This window comes from Clinocottus analis, unplaced genomic scaffold, assembly GCF_023055335.1.
Source record: "Clinocottus analis isolate CAN_PGR_092001 unplaced genomic scaffold, fCliAna1.0.p SCAF_4, whole genome shotgun sequence".
Lineage (NCBI taxonomy): Eukaryota > Metazoa > Chordata > Actinopteri > Perciformes > Cottidae > Clinocottus > Clinocottus analis.
In genome coordinates, this window is record NW_027176153.1 from 2,386,107 (window position 1) to 2,405,501 (window position 19,395).

The window sequence follows — 19,395 nt, forward strand, 5'->3', positions numbered from 1 at the left end:
AGTTCTACGGCGGAAACCTGACGCAGGAAATGATCGCCGCGGTGAGGAAGAGTGCTCTCTCACTGTGACTTCATGAATCCTGCAAAGATCTCCAAATTGTTACGTGTTATTTACGTATGTATGTAACTGTTGCATTAGTTAGCGCGGCTACATCGTGTCTCAAGTATCGAGCGCTTATGATATAAACTATTAACTTTGCAACAAAAATAAGGTAACCGTGCATTGTTGTTGAACAGGTGCAAGCGAGAGGCGGCGTGCTCACAGAGGAGGACTTTGGAAACTACAGCACGGTGTTGCAGCAGCCAGCGGAGATCCTCTACCAAGGTACAAGTACATCAACTTTAGGTTCACAGGTAGAGGGAGAGAGATGTTTATTCAAGCGTCTCGGTTTTTCTGTCCGTCTCTGCAGGACACCACGTGATGGCGGCCTCGGCGCCCCACGCGGGCGTCGCCCTGATCGCCGCTCTCAACATCCTGGAGGGCTACAACATCACCAGCCAGGTGCCCCGAAACGGCACCTACCACTGGATAGCGGAGGTAACGTGTACGCGCCGCCATGAGCACGACGTTGGCGGTGGCGGTCCGTGCGAATCGGGTACTGACGGGTTCGTTCTCTCTCCCTCTCCCTCTCCCTCCCCCTCCCCCAGGCGCTAAAGATAGCGCTCGCCCTCGCCAGCGGACTGGGGGACCCCATGTATGACGCGTCCATCTCGGAGGTCGTCGCCAAGATGCTGAGGTAGAGATCCGCCCGTCTCGTCTTTAAACACGGTGTGCGGTCGGAAAAGGTGCCGAGGAAAGGTGCTTCCTCGCTTCCTTGCTTCCTTGCTTTTAGCTCCTTCAGCATGAGATGCATCGGACAATCCATTACCAGAGGAAAGGAGGTGATGCCGCCCCGTAATTCCTCGCGACGGCAACATATAAAGTGACGCACTATTCGAACAAAATGCCTGACTTGCACAGGTTTAACAATTATCTTTCATACAGTCATAAATACATGAGTTACATCGGATTTGATGTGGATTCATGTACAAAATAAATAAATAAGATTCATGGTAAATATAGCAAACTGTCAATAAGAAGCATCACTTTAAAAAAAACTGACGGAATAGACGTCTGGGGGTCAATTTTGAGACTTTTTGACGGCAGCCATCCAATGTATCTATACAACACAGTGGTCCAATGTATTTATTCAATGTATTTATTCAATGTATCAATCCAATGTATCCATTCATCCTTCATCAATACGACGTCCTCACTGACCTCTGCCTTTTGTCGCTCCCTTCTCAAAGTAAATCTCAGGCCTCCGTTCTCCGCCAGATGATCAACGACTCTCAGGCCTTCCCCGTCGGCCATTACTCTCCATCTTTCACCTTGGAGACGGGTGCAGCTGCTGCCCAGGTCATGGTCATGGGCCCGGATGACCACATCGTGTCCGTCATGAGGTACGTCCCGCTTTAGTTGAGCTGCGCGTTTTCGGCAACAAATGCCAGGGACGCTTAAGGCCCGGATCTTTCACAAAGCGAGACATTTTCTCATACACCTCGATACAATCGGACGTATTTTTGCAAATGGAGTCGCCCACCTGCTGGTGAGTCGAGAGAATGCACGTTTTAAGACGCTTCTGCATGGGCTCCAAATTAAGCATAGACTTCTGGACAAACACAGGAGTCGCCCCCTGGTGGTCAGGAGAGAAAATTAAATGCATTTAATAAAGTTTCCGTTTTTGAAGGTTTTTTTGGCGAGCGAGGCGACTCCAGAGAGTCTATTTCAAACTGCGTCGTGCGATAAAACCAACAAGCGACGCGTCTCGGTGGCCTGTGCGCTGATATCTCAAACTAAGACTAATTTTCTTTTCACTTTTGTTTCTTTAGCTCTCTCAACAAACCGTTCGGCAGCGGGATCGTGACTCCTTCAGGGATCCTCTTGAATAGTCAGATCCTGGATTTCTCCTGGACCAACAAGACGCCCGGCGCATTGCCGAACCCGGTAATCAATCTCTCTTGCTCTCGCTCTCGCTCTCTCTCTCTTTATGTGATTAATAGCCGTCTTTGTTTTTCGATCGACTCCTCATGTCGTTGTTGTTTGTTGTTGCAGCGTAACAGCCTCCAGCCGCGGAAGAGGCCCATGTCCTTCCTGATGCCCACGGCAGTGAGGCCCGCCGTGGGCATGTGCGGCACCTACGTGGCCGTGGGATCCTCCGACGGGGAGAAAGCGCTCAGCGGTATCACGCAGGTTGGTCCGGTTGTCGCGCTCGATGGTTATATCTGACGAAAAAAATAAATAAAGCAGAAGGAAGTCCGGTGTCTGTAACAAACCGTCCAATACGCCCACCAGCTGCTCCCTCAGGGCTAACGGCGGCCATGTTGGTTGTTGATTTAAAATATACTCTATGGATGAGAGTGCACAATATGGCAAGGATGAAATGTGTATCAATGTGTATGAGTTACTCTGTTTAGAAAAGAAAACAGGGAAGTAAATGAATAAATAAGATGAGGATGAATGTGTAACTCTATATTGTTCTGTTTTACGATCCTTCGCAGGTGCTGATGAACGTTCTGTCTTCGCGTAAGAACATGAGTGACAGCTTGGCGTACGGACGCCTCCACCCGCGGCTGCAGCCCAACACGCTCCTGGTGGACTGTGAGTCCTCCACGGCCGTTTGTCCAAATATAACTGCCGTTGCACGCTTGACTTCACATTTCCAAATACAGCACGAACATGCAATGTGCACCAGGATGCATTAAGATTTAAGACCGACCCGTCCTAGCAGGGGACACTTTAGGGAGGCCGATGTCGCGGTGAACTCCGCCCACTTGTTGTCCTCAAGCTGTTACCCGCCCGCCTCACATCGCCCTCCTTTCTCTCCCCGCAGCCGAGTTCCAGGACGAGGACGTGGAGCTGCTGCAGGCCAAAGGCCACAAGGTGGAGCGGAGAGACGTGCTCTCGCTGGTGGAGGGCACCCGCAGAACCAACGACCTCATCATCGGGGTGAAGGACCCCCGCAGTGCTGACGCCTCCGCCCTCACCATGTCCATCATGCCCTAGTGCCACCCCCCCCCCCTCCACACACACACACACACACACACCCCTCTTCCCCCTTACCCTATAATCACACATAGTTAAGTAGAGGAGCCGCTGACTGATCAACGGTAATTCAATAAACACCCGACGCTCCAAAATGTGTCGACACGCGTCAATCCCATTCCAAGAGATTCTTTTTTAGCCGACGCACAGAAGGCGATAGAGAGAGCACGAAGTCAGGCGTGACCAGCGCCGCACACTCGCGAGGGTTATGCAGCGTTCACGGCAATAAGCGTTGGGTTTTGGTTTTTTTTGCGTGAGTAAATAACAAAATTCTGCGTGACGCAGAGTTGCAAAAGCCAATCGGCGCCGAGAAGCTCCGCCCGTCACCACCACCGCTGCTGAAACAAACGACTGCTGGTTGCGCCTCTAGTAGCGCTAGTCGTAGCGCTAGTCGTAGCGCTAGTCGTAGCGCTAGTCGTAGCGCTAGTCGTAGCGCTAGTCGTAGCGCTAGTCGTAGCGCTAGTCGTAGCGCTGGTAGCGGCCGTCATTCAGACGCTGTTGTGCGACTACAGATGATGTTATGAACCCAGACACGACGGAGTTTGATGTTCCTGACGTTTGTGGGACTTCCACAACAAGTATAAAGCAGAACTAGTAGGAGATAAGCCACGCCCCCTTTCTGACCCGAATTAAGCCAATGGCTCAAATTAATCACATGTAGTTGAGCGAGTAAAGCGTTGCAAATATTCTCAACGTTTTTGCCGTGAACGCAGCATCAGAGCGGGAGAAAATGGGGAAAGCGTTGCGTGTTTCGAGGAGAGCGGCTCGTGTTTTCGCGCCGGTTTTTTTTGATCAAGGAGATGAACGATGAACAAAAACAAAGAAGAAGAATGGGGAAAAAAGTGACACCGTTTTGCAACACGTGCATGCTTTTTCCACTCTTCTGCCGCACGGTGGCGGTGCAGGCAGTGGTAACATTCACACCCGTGGCTCCGCTGCGCTTCCCGTGGCGTTGTGACCGTGATTTCTGTCGTGTTGGTGCAGACGCTGGAGTTTTTAAACCGCCGCCATCACATTTTTAACGGTTCCTCTGGACTTCACAATGTTATTCACACAAAGTACAGAATGATCCACTTCGATCAAACTAGAGGATTCGCTTCATCTGCACCGGTTACATATCACTAATGATATATTTAAATATATAATTTATTACATTTTGAAGCTGCTGCATGATTTTGTCCTCATTTTAAGCTCATCGCTTACCTTTTTTTAAAAATTATTTAAAGCAGGGATACTTGTTTTAAGAATGGGAATAATCTGATTTATTTACAAATGGATTGAATGTAATGTCTGTTTTTATATGAACATCTGCTGGGCTGTATAAGTTATTTATACCGTTGTAACGATAATCCATTTAGACGAGGCTGCCATGTTTTGTTTTTTGTGTGTGTACTTATTTTGAAAGGTATATCCTGAGTAAGAACAGCCTTCGTACAGCGTTGCATTGTGAAGTGGTTCACTGTTACTGGTGTGGCCCGTGCTGACTGATCAAAGGAGCTTGTTGCTGGGCGCTCGTGCAATATGACCCGGTGGTCGATTCTGCTGTTTGTTTGCACCTGCATAAATGTATCTGATTTTTTTTATTTGCATTTATTTTTGAAATCAGCAACATCCAAACCAGAAGAAATAAAAATGTTTGCACACATCCCAACATTGAAATTGTTTCCCCTTTTTTTTGTTCCTCACAGCTGGTGCACCTGACCCGGCTTTCAGGACGGCTTCCTGTTTTTTAACAAGCGTCTCCAATGACGCAAACATTTATTTAGATGCATTGTGGCAATTAAACTCAGACCGTGTATTTTATTTGGATTAACGACGCAGAGGATTGTAGAAAAAATGGAAACTTAGAATTAATTTCAGAAAACAAGTCATATTTTTTAAATTAATTCAACATTAACATAAATTAAACTTTTGTATCTAAGTGTAAATACATAATTGTATTTCACAATTGCGTTTTGTCTGAAAGTGACTTTCCTTTTTCTTCTTCTACTCTGTCTTCTTCTCTTCCACCTCCATCTCTTCCTTCTCCTATTTCTCCTCTTACTTCCCCTCCTTCTACTCCTACTTTTACAACTTCTATCAGTTTTATTCTCCTCCTTCTACTCCTCCTCTTTCACCTTCTGGTCCTTCGCCTCCTATCCATCTTCTTCACCTTCTCTTTCTTCTTGTCCTTTCTTTTTCTACTTCTTTCTCATCCTTCTACTCCTTCTCGCTCTGTTTTATTTTGACAAGCCACACCGGAAGCGGCATTACTTCCGGTGGCTTGACAGGTCTCTGACGCGCCAGTGATCCATGTTTTGTTAGCTTCTTTTGCTAGCAGACGTCGACTCGGGCAAACTTGATTCCAGATGAATACTTCCGGTGAGTCGTTTGCTTTCTTGATGCGGAATCACCTGCGTGCGGTGCGGAGCGAGCTCCGGGGAACCGAGCGGGGAGCGACGGGTTGTGTTTGAATGCATCTCGATGAATCCGCTGCAGCGCTGCTTAGCTGCTAACGGAGCTAACGAAGCTAACGGAGCTAACGCTGCAGGTTATCGCTAACTGGAGCTTTTCGGAACCTCCGTCACAGACCTTTATTTCATCCCATGAACGTGTTTTTCTTTGGGGGAGAGGGGGGTGTACTTCTCGGCACAGTGACGCGGGGATAGTGGATGTTTGTTGTGTTCTCTCTGTCGACTTGTTACTTCGTGACGTTAGCTGAGGCCCGTCATTTATGCTAACATGCTAACCGAGCTGCCCAACGGAGGAGCGGATTTAACGAAGTGACAGAATACATACATAGCGGTAAATACATATGTATGTGTATTTATATACACACTCCTGCATAACCTGGTGCGGTTCATGCAGAAGTGTATATGTACGTGTGTGTGTGTATATATGTATATATATATATATATATATATATATATATATATATGTATATATATATGTATATATGGTTGTGTCTGTGTGTATATTTATGTTTGTGTATATAAATATATACACATACACACTTTTGACATCCGGTCACAGTGATATCACTAATTCATCTTTTTCAAATGGGTTCAAAGTGTCATCTATTTACATTATTTAAAATAAGACCTCATTGTTTGTCTCACTGTGTCTGTGTGTGTGTGCACCTCTGTGCCACTTGTGGTTCTCTCTCTCTCTCTCTCTCTCTCTCTCTCTCTCTCTCTCTCTCCGTCTCCAGCATGAAACCGTTCAAACGCCACTCCTAGTCAGAGGGGGAGGATGGCGCATCGATGTTCCCCGCCTTTGCCGTCCCAGGGGACCGAGGAGCTCCTGGAACCGGATAACGACTCTGACCGGGACTCCGGCGTCGGGGAGGATGCTGACAGTTGCCATGGAGGTGCAGAGGAAGAGGAAGAGGGAGTCAACAAGCAAAGTGGCATGGATGAAAACGGAGGGGACGGACAAGGTTCTGCTGTTTTTATCGCCTTCCAGGGGAATATGGAGGATGAGGACTTCTCTCAGAAACTTGAGTCGATCCTCAGCGGGATACCGAACATGCTCGATTTGGGTTAGTTCCTTTTTTTTCCAAGAAGGAATGTCTCATCAGATCATTTAAGGAGCCCTTATCTTCTTGGGTGTAATTGGCCCCTTTTGACACTGTTAACGGCCACGTGGGAACATTTTGGCTTGTCATCGTGGTGAATACTTCCTCCTATCTGCCTAATTGATGTTGGCAGAGATCGTTGTTTGTTTGTCGTAAAACAAGTTGTCGTACCGGCACTTAAACTGTGCATTGCCTGATTTACGTGCGTTGTTTTATATTCCAAGCAAGAGTTTAGTGCGTCCGTCCTTTTCTTCGTCCTCTAACGCAGTGTCTTTAAACCTTTTTGGAGCTGCGGCACATTTTTGACACACTAAACAACCAAAAAACTTCCAAAATGTCACATTGTAGCATAACACAGCCTAAGTGGTAGGTAGTTATTGCGCTACCTACCTACTGGCACAGAAAAGTATTTAATTACCAGAACAGCCTCAATGTTCCAGGCTCAGGCCCTCAACAAATTATTTGCGGCAACTAAATAAAATATATTTGGACCAATAAAGTGAAATTGGACATTTTCCCGCGGCACACTGCTTGAAAATCACTGCTCTAACCCGTCGTCTCTGGATATTTTATTTGTTTTACTTGTTTACGCTGTAATTATAGCTTCTATCCATTCACTCTGTCTCCTGTCCTTAAGGCCCCGAGAGGCTTCGCCCGCGGCACGTGGAGCCGTGGAACAGCGTGCGGGTCACCTTCAACATTCCTCGGGACGCTGCCGAGCGACTCCGGCTGCTGGCCCAGAACAACCAGCAGCAGCTCAGAGACCTCGGCATCCTCTCAGTGCAGATCGAAGGTAACGGAACAGCCTTCGATCTCCACTGTGTGTGTGTGTCTTTTAAGAATAAAGCGTGTAAACAACGTGGTTGTTTCTTAGGGGAAGGCGCCATCAACGTGGCTGTGGGACCAAACAGGGGACAAGAAGTCAGAGTGAACGGACCAATCGGAGCGCCGGGCCAGATGAGGATGGACGTCGGCTTTCCGGGTCAGCCCGGTCCAGGTAATGGTTTCACTGAATTATTGATGATATATTGATGATTATTCTCTGTTATTTTCTTATTTTGTGTTAACTCACTTGGTCAATGCAAGTCATTTGCCTGTTCCCACGTAACAATTCAACCCATTTCCAAAAGGAGGGGTAAGGATGGCTAATCCGGCGATGGGTCCCTCTGGGCCCGGCATGGTGGGTCAGGCCATGCTGCCGGGCGGCAGTGGACAGATGCATCCTCGTCTTCAGAGACCATCTTCGCAGACAGGTTCAGGTCTTTTTATTTCTTGCACGTCAAACGATGCATGTTGTACATCTCACAGCATGTGAAGGAAACATATTGAACTACTGCAACGTCCTTCTCTCAACAGATGTCATGGATCCAATGATGCCCGGTATGTCAGTTCAGCAGCAGCAGCAGCAGCAACTTCAGCACCAACAGCAGGCCGGTCCCCATGTCTCGGGCGTGATGCCTCCTCAGGCTGCCCATCACATGCAGGCTCTGCAGGGCGGGAGGCCGCTGAACCCGGCCGCCCTGCAGCAGCTCCAGCAGCAGCATCACCAGCAGCAGGTGCAGCAGCAGCAGCAGCAGCAGCAGCAGCAAGTCCAGCAGCAGGCTCAGCTGCCTCAGCTTGGACCGAGACCGCCGTTCAACCCGTCGGGCCAGATGTCGGTGCCTCCCGGCTGGAACCAGCTGCCCTCCGGGGTACTTCAGCCCCCGGCATCCCAAGGAGGCCCCGCCTGGAGAAAGCCCCCGCCCCAAATGGCTCAAATGGTTCCACGGCCTCCCTCTCTGGCTACGGTCCAGACTCCCAGCCACCCCCCGCCCCCGTACCCGTTTGGCAGCCAGCAGGCGGGGCAGGTGTTCAACACCATGGGACAGCTGCAGCAGCAACAGCAGACGGTGGTGGGTCAGTTCGCCGCCCCCCAGCCGAAAGGCATGCAGGCCGGCCTCGGCGGCGTTGCCGGACCGCCCCGGCCCCCTCCGCCCCTTCCGCCGACGGCCGGACCGGGCAACCTCACCGCAAAGTCCCCGGGTTCCTCCTCGTCTCCTTTCCAGCAGGGTTCGCCGGGGACTCCTCCCATGATGGTTCAGAGGCCGACGACCCCGCAGGGGTTCCCTCAGGGCGTCGGCTCGCCTGGGAGGGCGGTCCTCGGGCAGCAGGGTAACATGCAACAGGCTTTCATGGGAATGCCCCAGCACGGGCAGCCGGGTGGCCAAGTTCACCCAGGTGAGTTGTTGTTGGTGCTCGTTGCTTTCTGTGCGCGTTATCGCTAAAGTGTTCAGACCTTCGCATTAACAAAATTCCACGGAAAACTGATTTACAGGCATGCCGAAGCGTCCGATGGGCTTTCCAAACCCAAACTTTGTCCAAGGTCAGGTGAGTGCCAGTGCTCCAGGAACCCCTGTGGGCGGAGCCAACCAGCAGCTACAGGGCAGCCAGGCGATGACACACACAGGTACAGTATTCACCGTCTATGCAATCGCAAAGATATCCTTTGAAAATGACTTGATACACAGACACACAAACGTGGAAGGAGAGCCGCTGCATACGTAGATACTCACGGCTAAGCCATTGAAAACAAACAAAACAATTCTTCATTTCAGATCACCAATGAAAAGTTATAAATATTTGCACTAATTGCGGTTCGTACGGTCATTGAAAACCTGGAAAAGTCCTGTACATGTGTTATATTCATGTGTTTATTTACGCTGAGTTTAAAATGATGAATCTGCTTTTAAAAGAAAGAGGTTCAAAATATCAGCAGCATCTAATATAAATGTTTATTCTTTTAATCAAACTATTGTCTCTCATTCATTTGAGTCATTTAAGGTTTACTATATGCTTTGAATCCTCATTGTTAGTTTAAATTCTACATTTTATCACTTTTCACTGTTTACACACAGACGTCACTACATAAGCTGGGAAGAAAGTTAGCAGAGAGAATAATGACATATCAATATCAGTCGTGAAACTCATTTCTGTGTGTTTTTTTTCTTCTTTCACTCTTCAGGAGCTCTGCCGCCGGCCTCCGCTCCAAACTCCATGCAGGGTCCACCCCACGTCCAGCCCAATGTTATGGGTGTGCAAAGCGTCATGGCAGGTCTGCCCCCGGGTACGACCGCTGGGCCCGGTATGAGCCAGCAGCAGCAGCAGCAGCAGCAGCAGCAGCAGCAGCAGCAGCAGCAGCAGCAGCAGCCTGGCCTCCAGACCCAGATGATGGGCCTCCAGCATCAGGCCCAGACCGTGTCTTCCTCCCCCAGCCAGAAGGTTCAAGGCCAGGGTGGCGGTCAGACCGTCCTCTCACGGCCCCTCGGTCAAGGGCAGAGAGGAGGGATGACCCCACCCAAGCAAATGATGCCTCAGCAAGGCCAGGGGGTGATGCATGGGCAGGGTCAGATGGTTGGAGGCCAAGGGCACCAGGCCATGCTCCTACAGCAGCAACAGCAACAGCAACAGCAACAGCAACAACAGCAACAACAACAGCAACAGCAACAACAACAACAACAACAGCAGCAGCAGCAGCAGCAGCAACAACAACAACAGCAGCAGCAGCAGCAGCAGCAGCAGCAACAACAACAGCAGCAGCAGCAACAAAACTCCATGATGGAACAAATGGTTGCCAACCAGATGCAAGGCAACAAGCAGGCATTCGGAGGCAAGATTCCAGCTGGAGTCATGCAGGGCCAGATGATGCGTGGCCCCGCTCCAAACGTTCCAGGTAACATGGCTCAGTTCCAGCAGGGCCAGGTTGGCCCACAGCAGATGACCCCGCAGCAGCAGCAGCAGCAGCAGCAGCAGCAGCAACAGCAGCAGCAGCAGCAGCAGCAGCAAATGGCTCAACTCCAACAACAGCAGTTGCAGCAGCAGCACCAGTTGCAGCAGCAGCAGCTTCAACAACAACAACAACAACAACAACAGCAACAACAGCAGCAGCAGCAGCAGCACCAGCAGATGAACCAGCAGCAGCCCCAGCAGGTTCCCATTGCTGGCAACCCTAATCAAGCGATGGGCATGCACGGGCAACAGATGAGGCTCCCTGCTGGTCATCCTCTTATCCAACAACAGTTGCAGCAGCAGCAGTTGCAGCAGCAGCAGAAACAACAGCAACAGGCCATGTTGCAGCAACAACAGCAGCAGCAGCAGCAGCAGCAGCAGCAGCAGCAGCAACAGGTTGCTCAACAGCACCCACATCCTTTGGGAGATCCTAATAGTGGGACCGGGGACTTGGGGGTCCAACAGATGGGCTCTGATATGCAGGCGCAGCAAGGCATGATGGGTGGCCCTCAGCACATGCAGATGGGAAACGGCCACTTTGCCGGGCACAGCATGAACTTCAACCCGCAGTTCCAAGGTCAGATGCCGATGGCGGGAGCCTGCGTACAGCCGGGAGGCTTTCCCGTCAGCAAGGACGTGACTCTGACCAGCCCGCTGCTGGTCAACCTGCTGCAGAGCGACATCTCAGCCAGCCAGTTTGGGCCGGGAGGGAAACAGGGGGCGGGCGGGGCCAATCAGGCCAAACCCAAGAAGAAGAAACCGGCGCGAAAGAAGAAGCCCAAAGAGGGAGAGGGACAGCAACAAGCGGAGGGACTCGGGTAAGCATTTAAATTGCGTACATGTTTGTTGTTCCCATGGTAAGCAGTTGATTCAGAACCGTCTGTTTATTTTCTCAGTGGGCTCGATGGGGCCGCTGGCATGGAGGATTCTGAACTGCCAAACCTGGGTGCTGAGCAGAGTTTGGGTTTAGACAACTCTGGCCAGAAACTCCCAGAGTTTGCCAACAGGCCGGCAGGTACGTTACAATCATTTTGATTCTGCACTGAGTTGCTGATTTCTTTTAGTTGTAGCGGCTTAATTTGCACGCTGTCTCTGATTTGTACGTGTTTTCCTCTCTACACATTATCTAGGCTTTCCTGGCCAGCCTGGCGACCAGAGAGTGTTACAGCAGGTGCCGATGCAATTCATGCAGCAGCAGCAGCAGCAGCAACAACAGCAACAACAGCAGCAGCAGCAGCAGCAGCAACAGCAGCAACAGCAGCAACAACAACAAATGCAGCACATGCAACAGCAGCAGATACAACAGCAACAACAACAACAAATGCAGCAGCAGCAGCAAATACAACAACAAATGCAGCAGCAGCAGCAAATACAGCAACAGCAGCAACAATTGCAGCAGCAACAACAACAGCAGCAGCAGATACAACAACAACAACAACAACAACAACAACAACAACAGCAGCAGCAGATGCAACAGATGCAACAGATGCAGGGTCTCCAGAGTGCCCAAGGGCAGCAAGGGATGCCAGGCCCGCAGACTCCGGGTCAGGGCCAGACACAGATGCACCCTCACCAGCTGCAGCAGCAGCAAACTCAACAGCCACACCTGCTACAACAGGTATTATTATTATTATTTCTATCAGCATGTACGTTAATGATATCAATATATTCCCAATATGTGTAATTATCTGTAAACTTGTATATCATATCCACGGACTACTTTTATTACCTTTTTGTACAAGCCCTGCAAGGAAAGAAGTCACGTATTAAATGTATTATAAAGAAACAAAGGTTGAACTTCCTGTGAACGATTTAATTTGGCTTTAAAATGCTTACTCAACGCTTCATGTGTTAAAGCTGCATTCTCTCTCCTGACCACCAGGGGGCGACCCTGTTTGGTTGTATAGAAGTCTATGCTTCATGTGTTAAAGCTGATTGATTACGTCATCCTCTGCGTTTCAAATCTAGCACCTTTTTGTAACTGATCCCCATTTTGCCTTTTAGCAGCAACAACAGCAGCAGCAGCAACAGCAGATGATGATGATGCTAAAGATGCAGCAGGAGCAAGCGAAGAATCGCATGTCCATCCCGCCAGGAGGGCAGATCCCTCCTCGGGGGATGGGCAACCCACCGGAAGTGCAGAGGCTTCCCGTCTCGCAGCAAAGCAACATGCCGGTCATGATCAGCCTTCCAGGACACGGAGGGGTACCGCCGTCACCTGACAAAGCGAGAGGGATGCCCCTGATGGTGAACCCACAGGTGAGGGCCATGTGCTGCCGCATATGTAAACACAATATTGCTTTTGTGGGCACCTGGGAGTAAAATTGTACACTTTTGTTTTTTGTATTTCTCCATTCTAGCTCACAGGAGCAGCACGAAGAATGTCCCATCCGGATGTCGGGCAGGGTCCCCAAGGCACTGGATCTGAAGAAACCATTGCCGGGGCTCACCCAAAGCAGCCCGGCGGCCCAGACGTTGGGGTGCAGCACCCTGGAAATGGAAGCCAACAAATGATGGGCAATCAAGGCTCCAACGCTCACATGATGAAGCAAGGCCCCGGTCCGTCGCCGATGCCCCAGCACACCGGAGCCAGTCCCCAGCAACAGTTATCCAGTCAGCCTCAGCAAGGAGGCCCCATGCCGGGCCTTCATTTCCCCAATGTTCCCACAACCTCGCAGAGCTCCAGGCCCAAAACTCCCAACAGAGCCAGCCCCAGGCCATACCACCACCCCCTCACCCCGACCAATCGCCCGCCCAGTACCGAACCCTCCGAAATCAACCTTTCACCCGAGAGGCTTAACGCCTCCATTGCAGGGCTGTTTCCTCCCAAGATCAACATTCCGCTGCCTCCCAGGCAACCTAACCTTAATAGGGGATTCGATCAGCAAGGTCTTAACCCGACAACTCTGAAAGCCATCGGGCAGGCCCCTCCTAGTTTAACTTTACAGGGCGGCAACAACAACAACGGGAGTGTGGGTGGAAACAACAGTCAACAGTCTTTCTCTGCTGGCGCTGGAGGTGCAGGCGCCAAACAGGACAAGCAGCCTGGAGGGCAGGCTAAAAGGGCGAGTCCCAGCAACAGCCGGAGGTCGAGTCCAGCCTCCAGCCGTAAGTCGGCCACCCCAAGTCCAGGGAGACAAAAGGGGACAAAGATGGCCATCAACTGTCCTCCCCCTCAGCAGCAGCAGCAGCAGCAGTTGGTCAACCCTCAGGGGCAGACCATGATGCTAAGCCCTACCTCAGTGCCCCCAAATTCAGTATCTACGCCCTCACAGGTAAGCGGGGCCGTGGAGGCGCAGCAGACCCACAATCCCTTCCACGGGATGCAAGGTAACGTCGTTGAGGGAGTCAGGGAAAGTCAGGGAACGATGACGGCGGCGACGACGACGGCAGAGCAGCGACAGATGCCTCAACCCCAGCCACAGCCTTTGAGGGAGCTGTCGGCTCCCAGGATGGTAGGTCCTCGTTTCCCCTTGCCGCAGCAGCCCAAACCGGACTTGGAGCTGAAGGCCGGCGCGGTTGAAAGGCTCCCGCCGCAAACGGCACCCGCGCAGGACTCCGCGGCCTCGCCCACTCTCCGGGCAGCGCCTACCTCCCTGAACCAGTTGCTGGATAACTCGGGCGTCGCAAACATGCCGCCTCGGCCCGCGCAGGGTAGCGCAGCAAGGGATGTCGTTGGAAAGGATAGCCCCAAGCCTGCTTTGGACCCGGAGAGACCTCTCCAGAGTAACTCCCAGAGCACAGACGTGCCAGCTGCTGTCGCTACCACTGCCGCTGCCAATGTATCGGAAGCTAAACCCAAACCTGCTGTCCCAATGCCGAGCGTTTCCAGCTCCCACTCCAGCACTAACGCGACCTCTAATACGACCCCCAGCCTCAGTCAGAATCCCATCTCAAGCGTCCTCGGTGTCCATCCCAGTCCAAACGTAAACCCAACACCAACCATTAGCCCCATCCTCGGTACTAACATGATTGCCACCACGAGTGGAAGCCCCAACCCGGTCACTTCCGGTCAAAGCAGTCCCGCCTTGCCTGTTAGTACCAGTTCTAACTCCGGCTTGGCTCCAAAACCAAGCCCCAGTGCTAAACCTGTGACGAGCGTTCACTCGGTCATACAGGTCCCCGCCACTTCGAGCGCAATTCCACCCAATCAGATCACCGTGTTTGTCACCTCTAACCCCATAACCTTGCCGCCTCTTCCCCAGGCGCCCGCATCCATACCCTCCACCATGGTGGCTGTCCCCAACAAGAACATTAGACCTCAGAACATCCGGCAGCAGGCCCCTGTACCTCGCCCTCCTCAGTTTACCACCCCTGTATTTATCAATCCAGTTTTCCAGGTCCCAGGTGCATCTGTGGCTCCCAGTACCACAATGGTACCTGGGCCAGTCACTGTGGTGGGGCCTATCCAAGTGTCTGCTGCGAACGTCCAACTTTCTCCCGCCCCGAGCTCCGCCCAGTCCTCGGGGGCGAACATGACCAGCACTCACCCGACCAGAAGTGCTGTTGGACAGGTCCATGTTGCCACAAGTGTGTCCTCAACGGTCCCTGTTGCTACTCCCCCGGCCCCTCAGCAAATCAACCCGGGCGCTCCAAAAACGGAAACTCTCAGTGAGGTCGTTTCTGCTCAGAAACCTAGTCCCCCAGTGCGGCAGCCGTCTCCCCACCCAAACCCTTCGGCATCATCTCCCTTACAGGCACCCCTTGCTTCTCCTCCTCCTCCTCCTCATTCTCCTCTTTGCTCTAGTCCTGGGGCTGCTAACGGCATCCGAAAGAGCCCCATGTCGCCACCCCCCACTGCCCAAGTGAAAGGTAAACCTGCACAGGCGGCGGCTGCGGCCGTTTCTGGTACAACCGACTCCCAGCAGAGTCCTGCAGAAAGGCCTGTCCATGGGCCGGTGGCCGTGGCGGCACCGGTCTTTCAACCTCCTGCGACTCCCGCCCTCCAGATTGAAGCACCAGCTCCCCAGACCAGTACTGCTGCTGTATCTGTTGCTGCTTCTGCTTCGAACAACATTACTCCGCCTGCTGTCGTCTCGCCAACCCCGGCTCCCAGCCAAGTGGCTGCTCCGACTCAGATTGTCACCGAGGCTTCAGCCTCTAGCTCAAACCAGACCCAGACTGTGACTCCTCAAGCTTCTACAGTCACTGTGGTTGGTGCCACCACGGGTGTCCCGTCTGCTACTTCGCTCTCTACGGTCGCCTCCGTGCAAAGTCCTCTACCGTCCGTTGTTCCAATTGTCGTTGTACCTGGACCTGCTCCGTCTCCGGAGGTTGGCCCCACCACGTCCTCTCCTGTGGCAAATCCCAGCGAAGATCCACCAGCTCTGCCTAACCCCCCAGCTGTGGAGCCCTCCATGCTGCCAGCTGCTGCATCTGTAGAAACCACTCAGACCACTCCAGGTAAACGTACAACTATCATGCTGACAGGATAGTGACTTCTTTACGGCTGGAATACTTGGTCGGGTAAAGCAGGTGTCATGTAACCTTAAAGCTCGGTTGGTAATCTCTGGTTGTATATAAGTCCAAACTTCATGTGTTGAGGCTGCATTGACTCTCCTGACCACCAGGGGGCGACTCCTCTGGTTGCATAGAAGTCTATGGTTCATGTGTTAAAGCTGCATTGTCTATACTGACACCAGTGGGCGACTCCTCTGGTTGCATAGAAGTTCATGTGTTAAAGCTGCATTGTCTCTACTGACCACCAGGGGCGACTCCTCTGGTTGTATAGAAGTCAACACATGTTTGTTTTTCCTGTTCCTTCGTGTTTTAAAAGCAGAATGTTGCTAACCGGAGGCGACTAATGCTTAACGCACATTAACAGACACAGTTTGTCGGGTTTTAGGACTCACTGAAACACATTCCTAGCTGATAAATGTGTCAGATTAACTATTTAATCTTTTTCTCTTCCAGCACCTGTTCAACAAGTCCCACCGTCCCAGGAACCAGCTGCCAGTGAGAAGACAGGTACTTTTTGTTTTAAGAAGTTGTTTGTAAATGCTTGTAAATTTCCTATAATGTCAGATTAGTCACTTGGGACCAAGTGGCGGAGAAATAACCCGTTTTTTTTTGTCCCGTCCAGGTGAAGAGATCTCAACTGGTTCTGAGCAAGGGTGAGATTCCTCCTCAACATTTGTGTTCTCCTTGACTGATGTCGATTAGCTGTGTGACGCTTCGTTGGGTCTATTGAAGGCGTCCCTTACTATTATTGATCCCTGAAACGTTGGCCTGGTCTTAAAGGCGGAGAAAGGCTTAGACATTTCTAACTCTGCTGACACTCGGGGAGTTCATTTGATTGGCGGAGAAGGCGCGTGGCGAAAACAGTGAGCCGGCATTCAGTATGTATGATTCACACGCATTAATATGATTATTATAATGCATGCCGGAAGCTTAAAAGAACATTGTGTAACATTTAGGAGGGTTTTCATGGCAGATTCTGGATATAATATGCATTACTAGCTTTGTAATCGGTGTATAATCACCCAAAACACATTCATATCTGCATAGGGAGTCTTCCACGGAGGCCGCCATCTTACATTCTGTGTGTCTACGGCGGCCCAAAGGGGACACTTTTTTTAACACGTTATTTAAAACGAGGGATGTGTTCAGAAATCCGGTATTACATTGAGACCCCGGTGCTAAATGTTTAAAGATCGTAGTATTGGTGAGCCTCGGTTACTGGTGCTTTTTATTATTCGTAATTGTTTTTGTTTTGATGTCATTTATTATCGCGCTGCAGTGATACAACGCACACGAAGACGTGCCGCAGGGACGTGAAGGATGCAACTGCGTGCGCTTAACACGCATTGAAATACCAACGCTTTTATCAACACGTCAGTGAACGCGGGTGGTATTTAGTTGGCTGCAACCGGCCACAAACAACAAGATGCCACTAAAACTTACACAATGTTCCTTTTTTAAATTAGAGAACACGGCAAAGCAACCGCTCCACCGACCTCTTTTATTTGTTTTTATTACATTTTTTAAGCCTCACATCTTTTCCTGGGGTTGTGTCTTTGATGAGGTGGAAGTGACGCCGTGTTTGTGCAGCACAGTTCATAGTTCACCGCTGTTTTTCCACTTCTATCACAGATGGGCAAAGAAAAGAAAGACGCCCATCAACTTAGTCCCAAGGTATGTATTTTTGTACGTTTTTGCGCTGCAGAGACTCGCTGCAGCTCGTGCGCGGACGCTGTCGGGAAGGAAGACGACGTCTCTGTGACGAGGAACAACAACAGAGTCGTATTTTATATCCTTCCCTGAGTGAGAGGTCACTCGCACTGACACCTTCAGTTACACGCCCTCGCCTTCTTCTTTTCCTTTCTTCTTCTTCTTCTTCTACTATCTGGTTCTCCCAGGGCCGTGGTGGAGAAGCCCAAAGGCCCGAGCAGACGCAGCTCTCGGGCAGAGAAGGAGGTGGAGGAGGAGCCGGTAGCAGACAGCGGCGTCAGGAAGCGATCAGCCCGGCCGGGAACCAGCGCCGCTGTTAAAGGTGATTCAACACACTAGCGTCTTTAACTGACCACCTGGGGGCGACTCCCCTGGTTGTATAGAAGTCTATGCTTCATGTGTTAAAGCTGCATTCTCTCTCCTGACCACCGGGGGGCGACTCCTCTGGTTGTATAGAAGTCTATGCTTCATGTGTTAAAGCTGCATTCTCTCTCCTGACCACCGGGGGGCGACTCCTCTGGTTGTATAGAAGTCTATGCTTCATGTATTGAAGCTGCATTCTCTCTCCTGACCACCAGGGGGCGACTCCTCTGGTTGTATAGAAGTCTATGCTTCATGTGTTAAAGCTGCATTCTCTCTCCTGACCACCAGGGGGCGACTCCTCTGGTTGTATAGAAGTCTATGCTTCATGTGTTGAAGCTGCATTCTCTCTCCTGACCACCAGGGGGCAACTCCCCTGGTTGTATAGAAGTCTATGCTTCATGTGTTGAAGCTGCATTCTCTCTCCTGACCACCAGGGGGCGACTCCTCTGGTTGTATAGAAGTCTATGCTTCATGTGTTAAAGCTGCATTCTCTCTCCTGACCACCAGGGGGCGACTCCTCTGGTTGTATAGAAGTCTATATAAGTGACTCTACTTCTCTCTTGATGTATTCCCTTAGTAAACATTGTAAACATGAGTTTATGTCTCAATCTCTAGTTTCAAGTCTTCTTCTATACAGCATGATGTTCATTTAGTAAATTATGGTCTGTTGGAGTCAAACAGACCATAAAGCGGTCAACGCTTTAGGGGCGGGGCTACACGGTGATTGGCAGGTTGACACCAGAGGTTTATACGGCATTCCTCAGTCCAAATTTGGTCACTTCCGTTAATCTGTTGCTTCCTTTTTAAACATTTCTCTGACATGTTTGTGTTTTTCTCTCCAACAGAAACTGGAGCGAGCCCCACTCAGGCCAAACGAAGGAAGTCTAAATAGTCACAACGCGGTTGCGTGGAACCCTGTGAACGTACTGTAAATGTTTTGTTTCCCCTGTGAATCCGTTTATAGGTTTCTCTGTTGTCCTCTACATTATGAACTTTTCAGTGGAGGAAGAAACCAATGTACAGCTTGTGTTTTGAAAAGATCTTTGCTATTGTCGTGTCCATGCTATCAAGTGAGATTGTAGTTAGAATGTGTGCAATATGGATTGTGTTTGTTTTTTTTGTGTGTGAATGTGCTTTTTTAAAATTATATATTAAATGCTGGATTAATTACGTGAAGACTGACGATGGAGCTTGTCATGATTGTATAATTATGTTGTAAAACTGAATTAAATTTTCTACTGCTTTTTGTCCCGTGAAACTGTGTCGACATGAGTCTGCTGATTCCTCCCAATTCAAATATGATTCTATTGATGAGCAAAAGAAAAACCTGGTCACAACATTTATGGATGTAATAAAAAATGTATTTAATTAATTAAAAAATATATGCATATACTTATAATTCTATAGATATATTAGTATTTTTATTTATTTATATATATATATTTGTGTGTGTATAT

General features: G+C 50.3%; 2 protein-coding genes across 6 annotated transcripts in view; both read left to right on the forward strand.

Moving 5' to 3' along the window:
• LOC137800607 (glutathione hydrolase 7) overlaps positions 1-4,735 on the forward strand; it is a 12,893-nt gene extending 8,158 nt beyond the window's left edge. For all 3 annotated transcript variants that reach the window (XM_068597873.1, XM_068597872.1, XM_068597874.1), the window contains 9 exons: positions 1-41; positions 237-324; positions 410-537; positions 648-736; positions 1,290-1,442; positions 1,872-1,986; positions 2,095-2,232; positions 2,541-2,640; positions 2,873-4,735. The exon at positions 1-41 is cut by the window's left edge and continues 153 nt beyond it. In XM_068597873.1, coding sequence (XP_068453974.1) covers positions 1-41; positions 237-324; positions 410-537; positions 648-736; positions 1,290-1,442; positions 1,872-1,986; positions 2,095-2,232; positions 2,541-2,640; positions 2,873-3,045 — 1,025 coding nt within the window. In that variant the 3' untranslated portion in view covers positions 3,046-4,735. The remainder of the gene's footprint in view (positions 42-236; positions 325-409; positions 538-647; positions 737-1,289; positions 1,443-1,871; positions 1,987-2,094; positions 2,233-2,540; positions 2,641-2,872) is intronic.
• Positions 4,736-5,357: 622 nt separating this feature from the next.
• On the forward strand, positions 5,358-19,196 carry ncoa6 (nuclear receptor coactivator 6). Of its 3 annotated transcripts, none has more exons than XM_068597185.1 (17): positions 5,358-5,445; positions 6,275-6,604; positions 7,278-7,433; positions 7,515-7,637; positions 7,771-7,893; positions 7,997-8,857; positions 8,955-9,086; positions 9,642-11,223; positions 11,302-11,420; positions 11,536-12,023; positions 12,410-12,664; positions 12,766-15,808; positions 16,319-16,372; positions 16,488-16,518; positions 17,498-17,539; positions 17,764-17,897; positions 18,784-19,196. In XM_068597185.1, the coding sequence occupies exons 2-17, from the start codon at positions 6,316-6,318 to the stop codon at positions 18,828-18,830; spliced, it is 7,479 nt and encodes a 2,492-aa protein (XP_068453286.1). In that variant the 5' UTR covers positions 5,358-5,445; positions 6,275-6,315; the 3' UTR covers positions 18,831-19,196. The 3 variants fall into 3 exon arrangements, with proteins under 3 accessions (XP_068453286.1, XP_068453287.1, XP_068453288.1); XM_068597186.1 differs by having other exon boundaries at positions 12,413-12,664; XM_068597187.1 differs by lacking the exon at positions 17,498-17,539.
• The last annotated feature ends 199 nt before the right edge of the window (positions 19,197-19,395 follow it).

Coding starts and splice junctions, on each gene's coding strand:
- ncoa6 (XM_068597185.1), top strand. CDS start 6,316: ATGGCGCATCGATGTTCCCCGCCTTTGCCGTCCCAGGGGACCGAGGAG. Junction 7,434..7,514: donor CCTCTCAGTGCAGATCGAAG/GTAACGGAACAG, acceptor GTTGTTTCTTAG/GGGAAGGCGCCATCAACGTG. Junction 12,665..12,765: donor CCCTGATGGTGAACCCACAG/GTGAGGGCCATG, acceptor TCTCCATTCTAG/CTCACAGGAGCAGCACGAAG.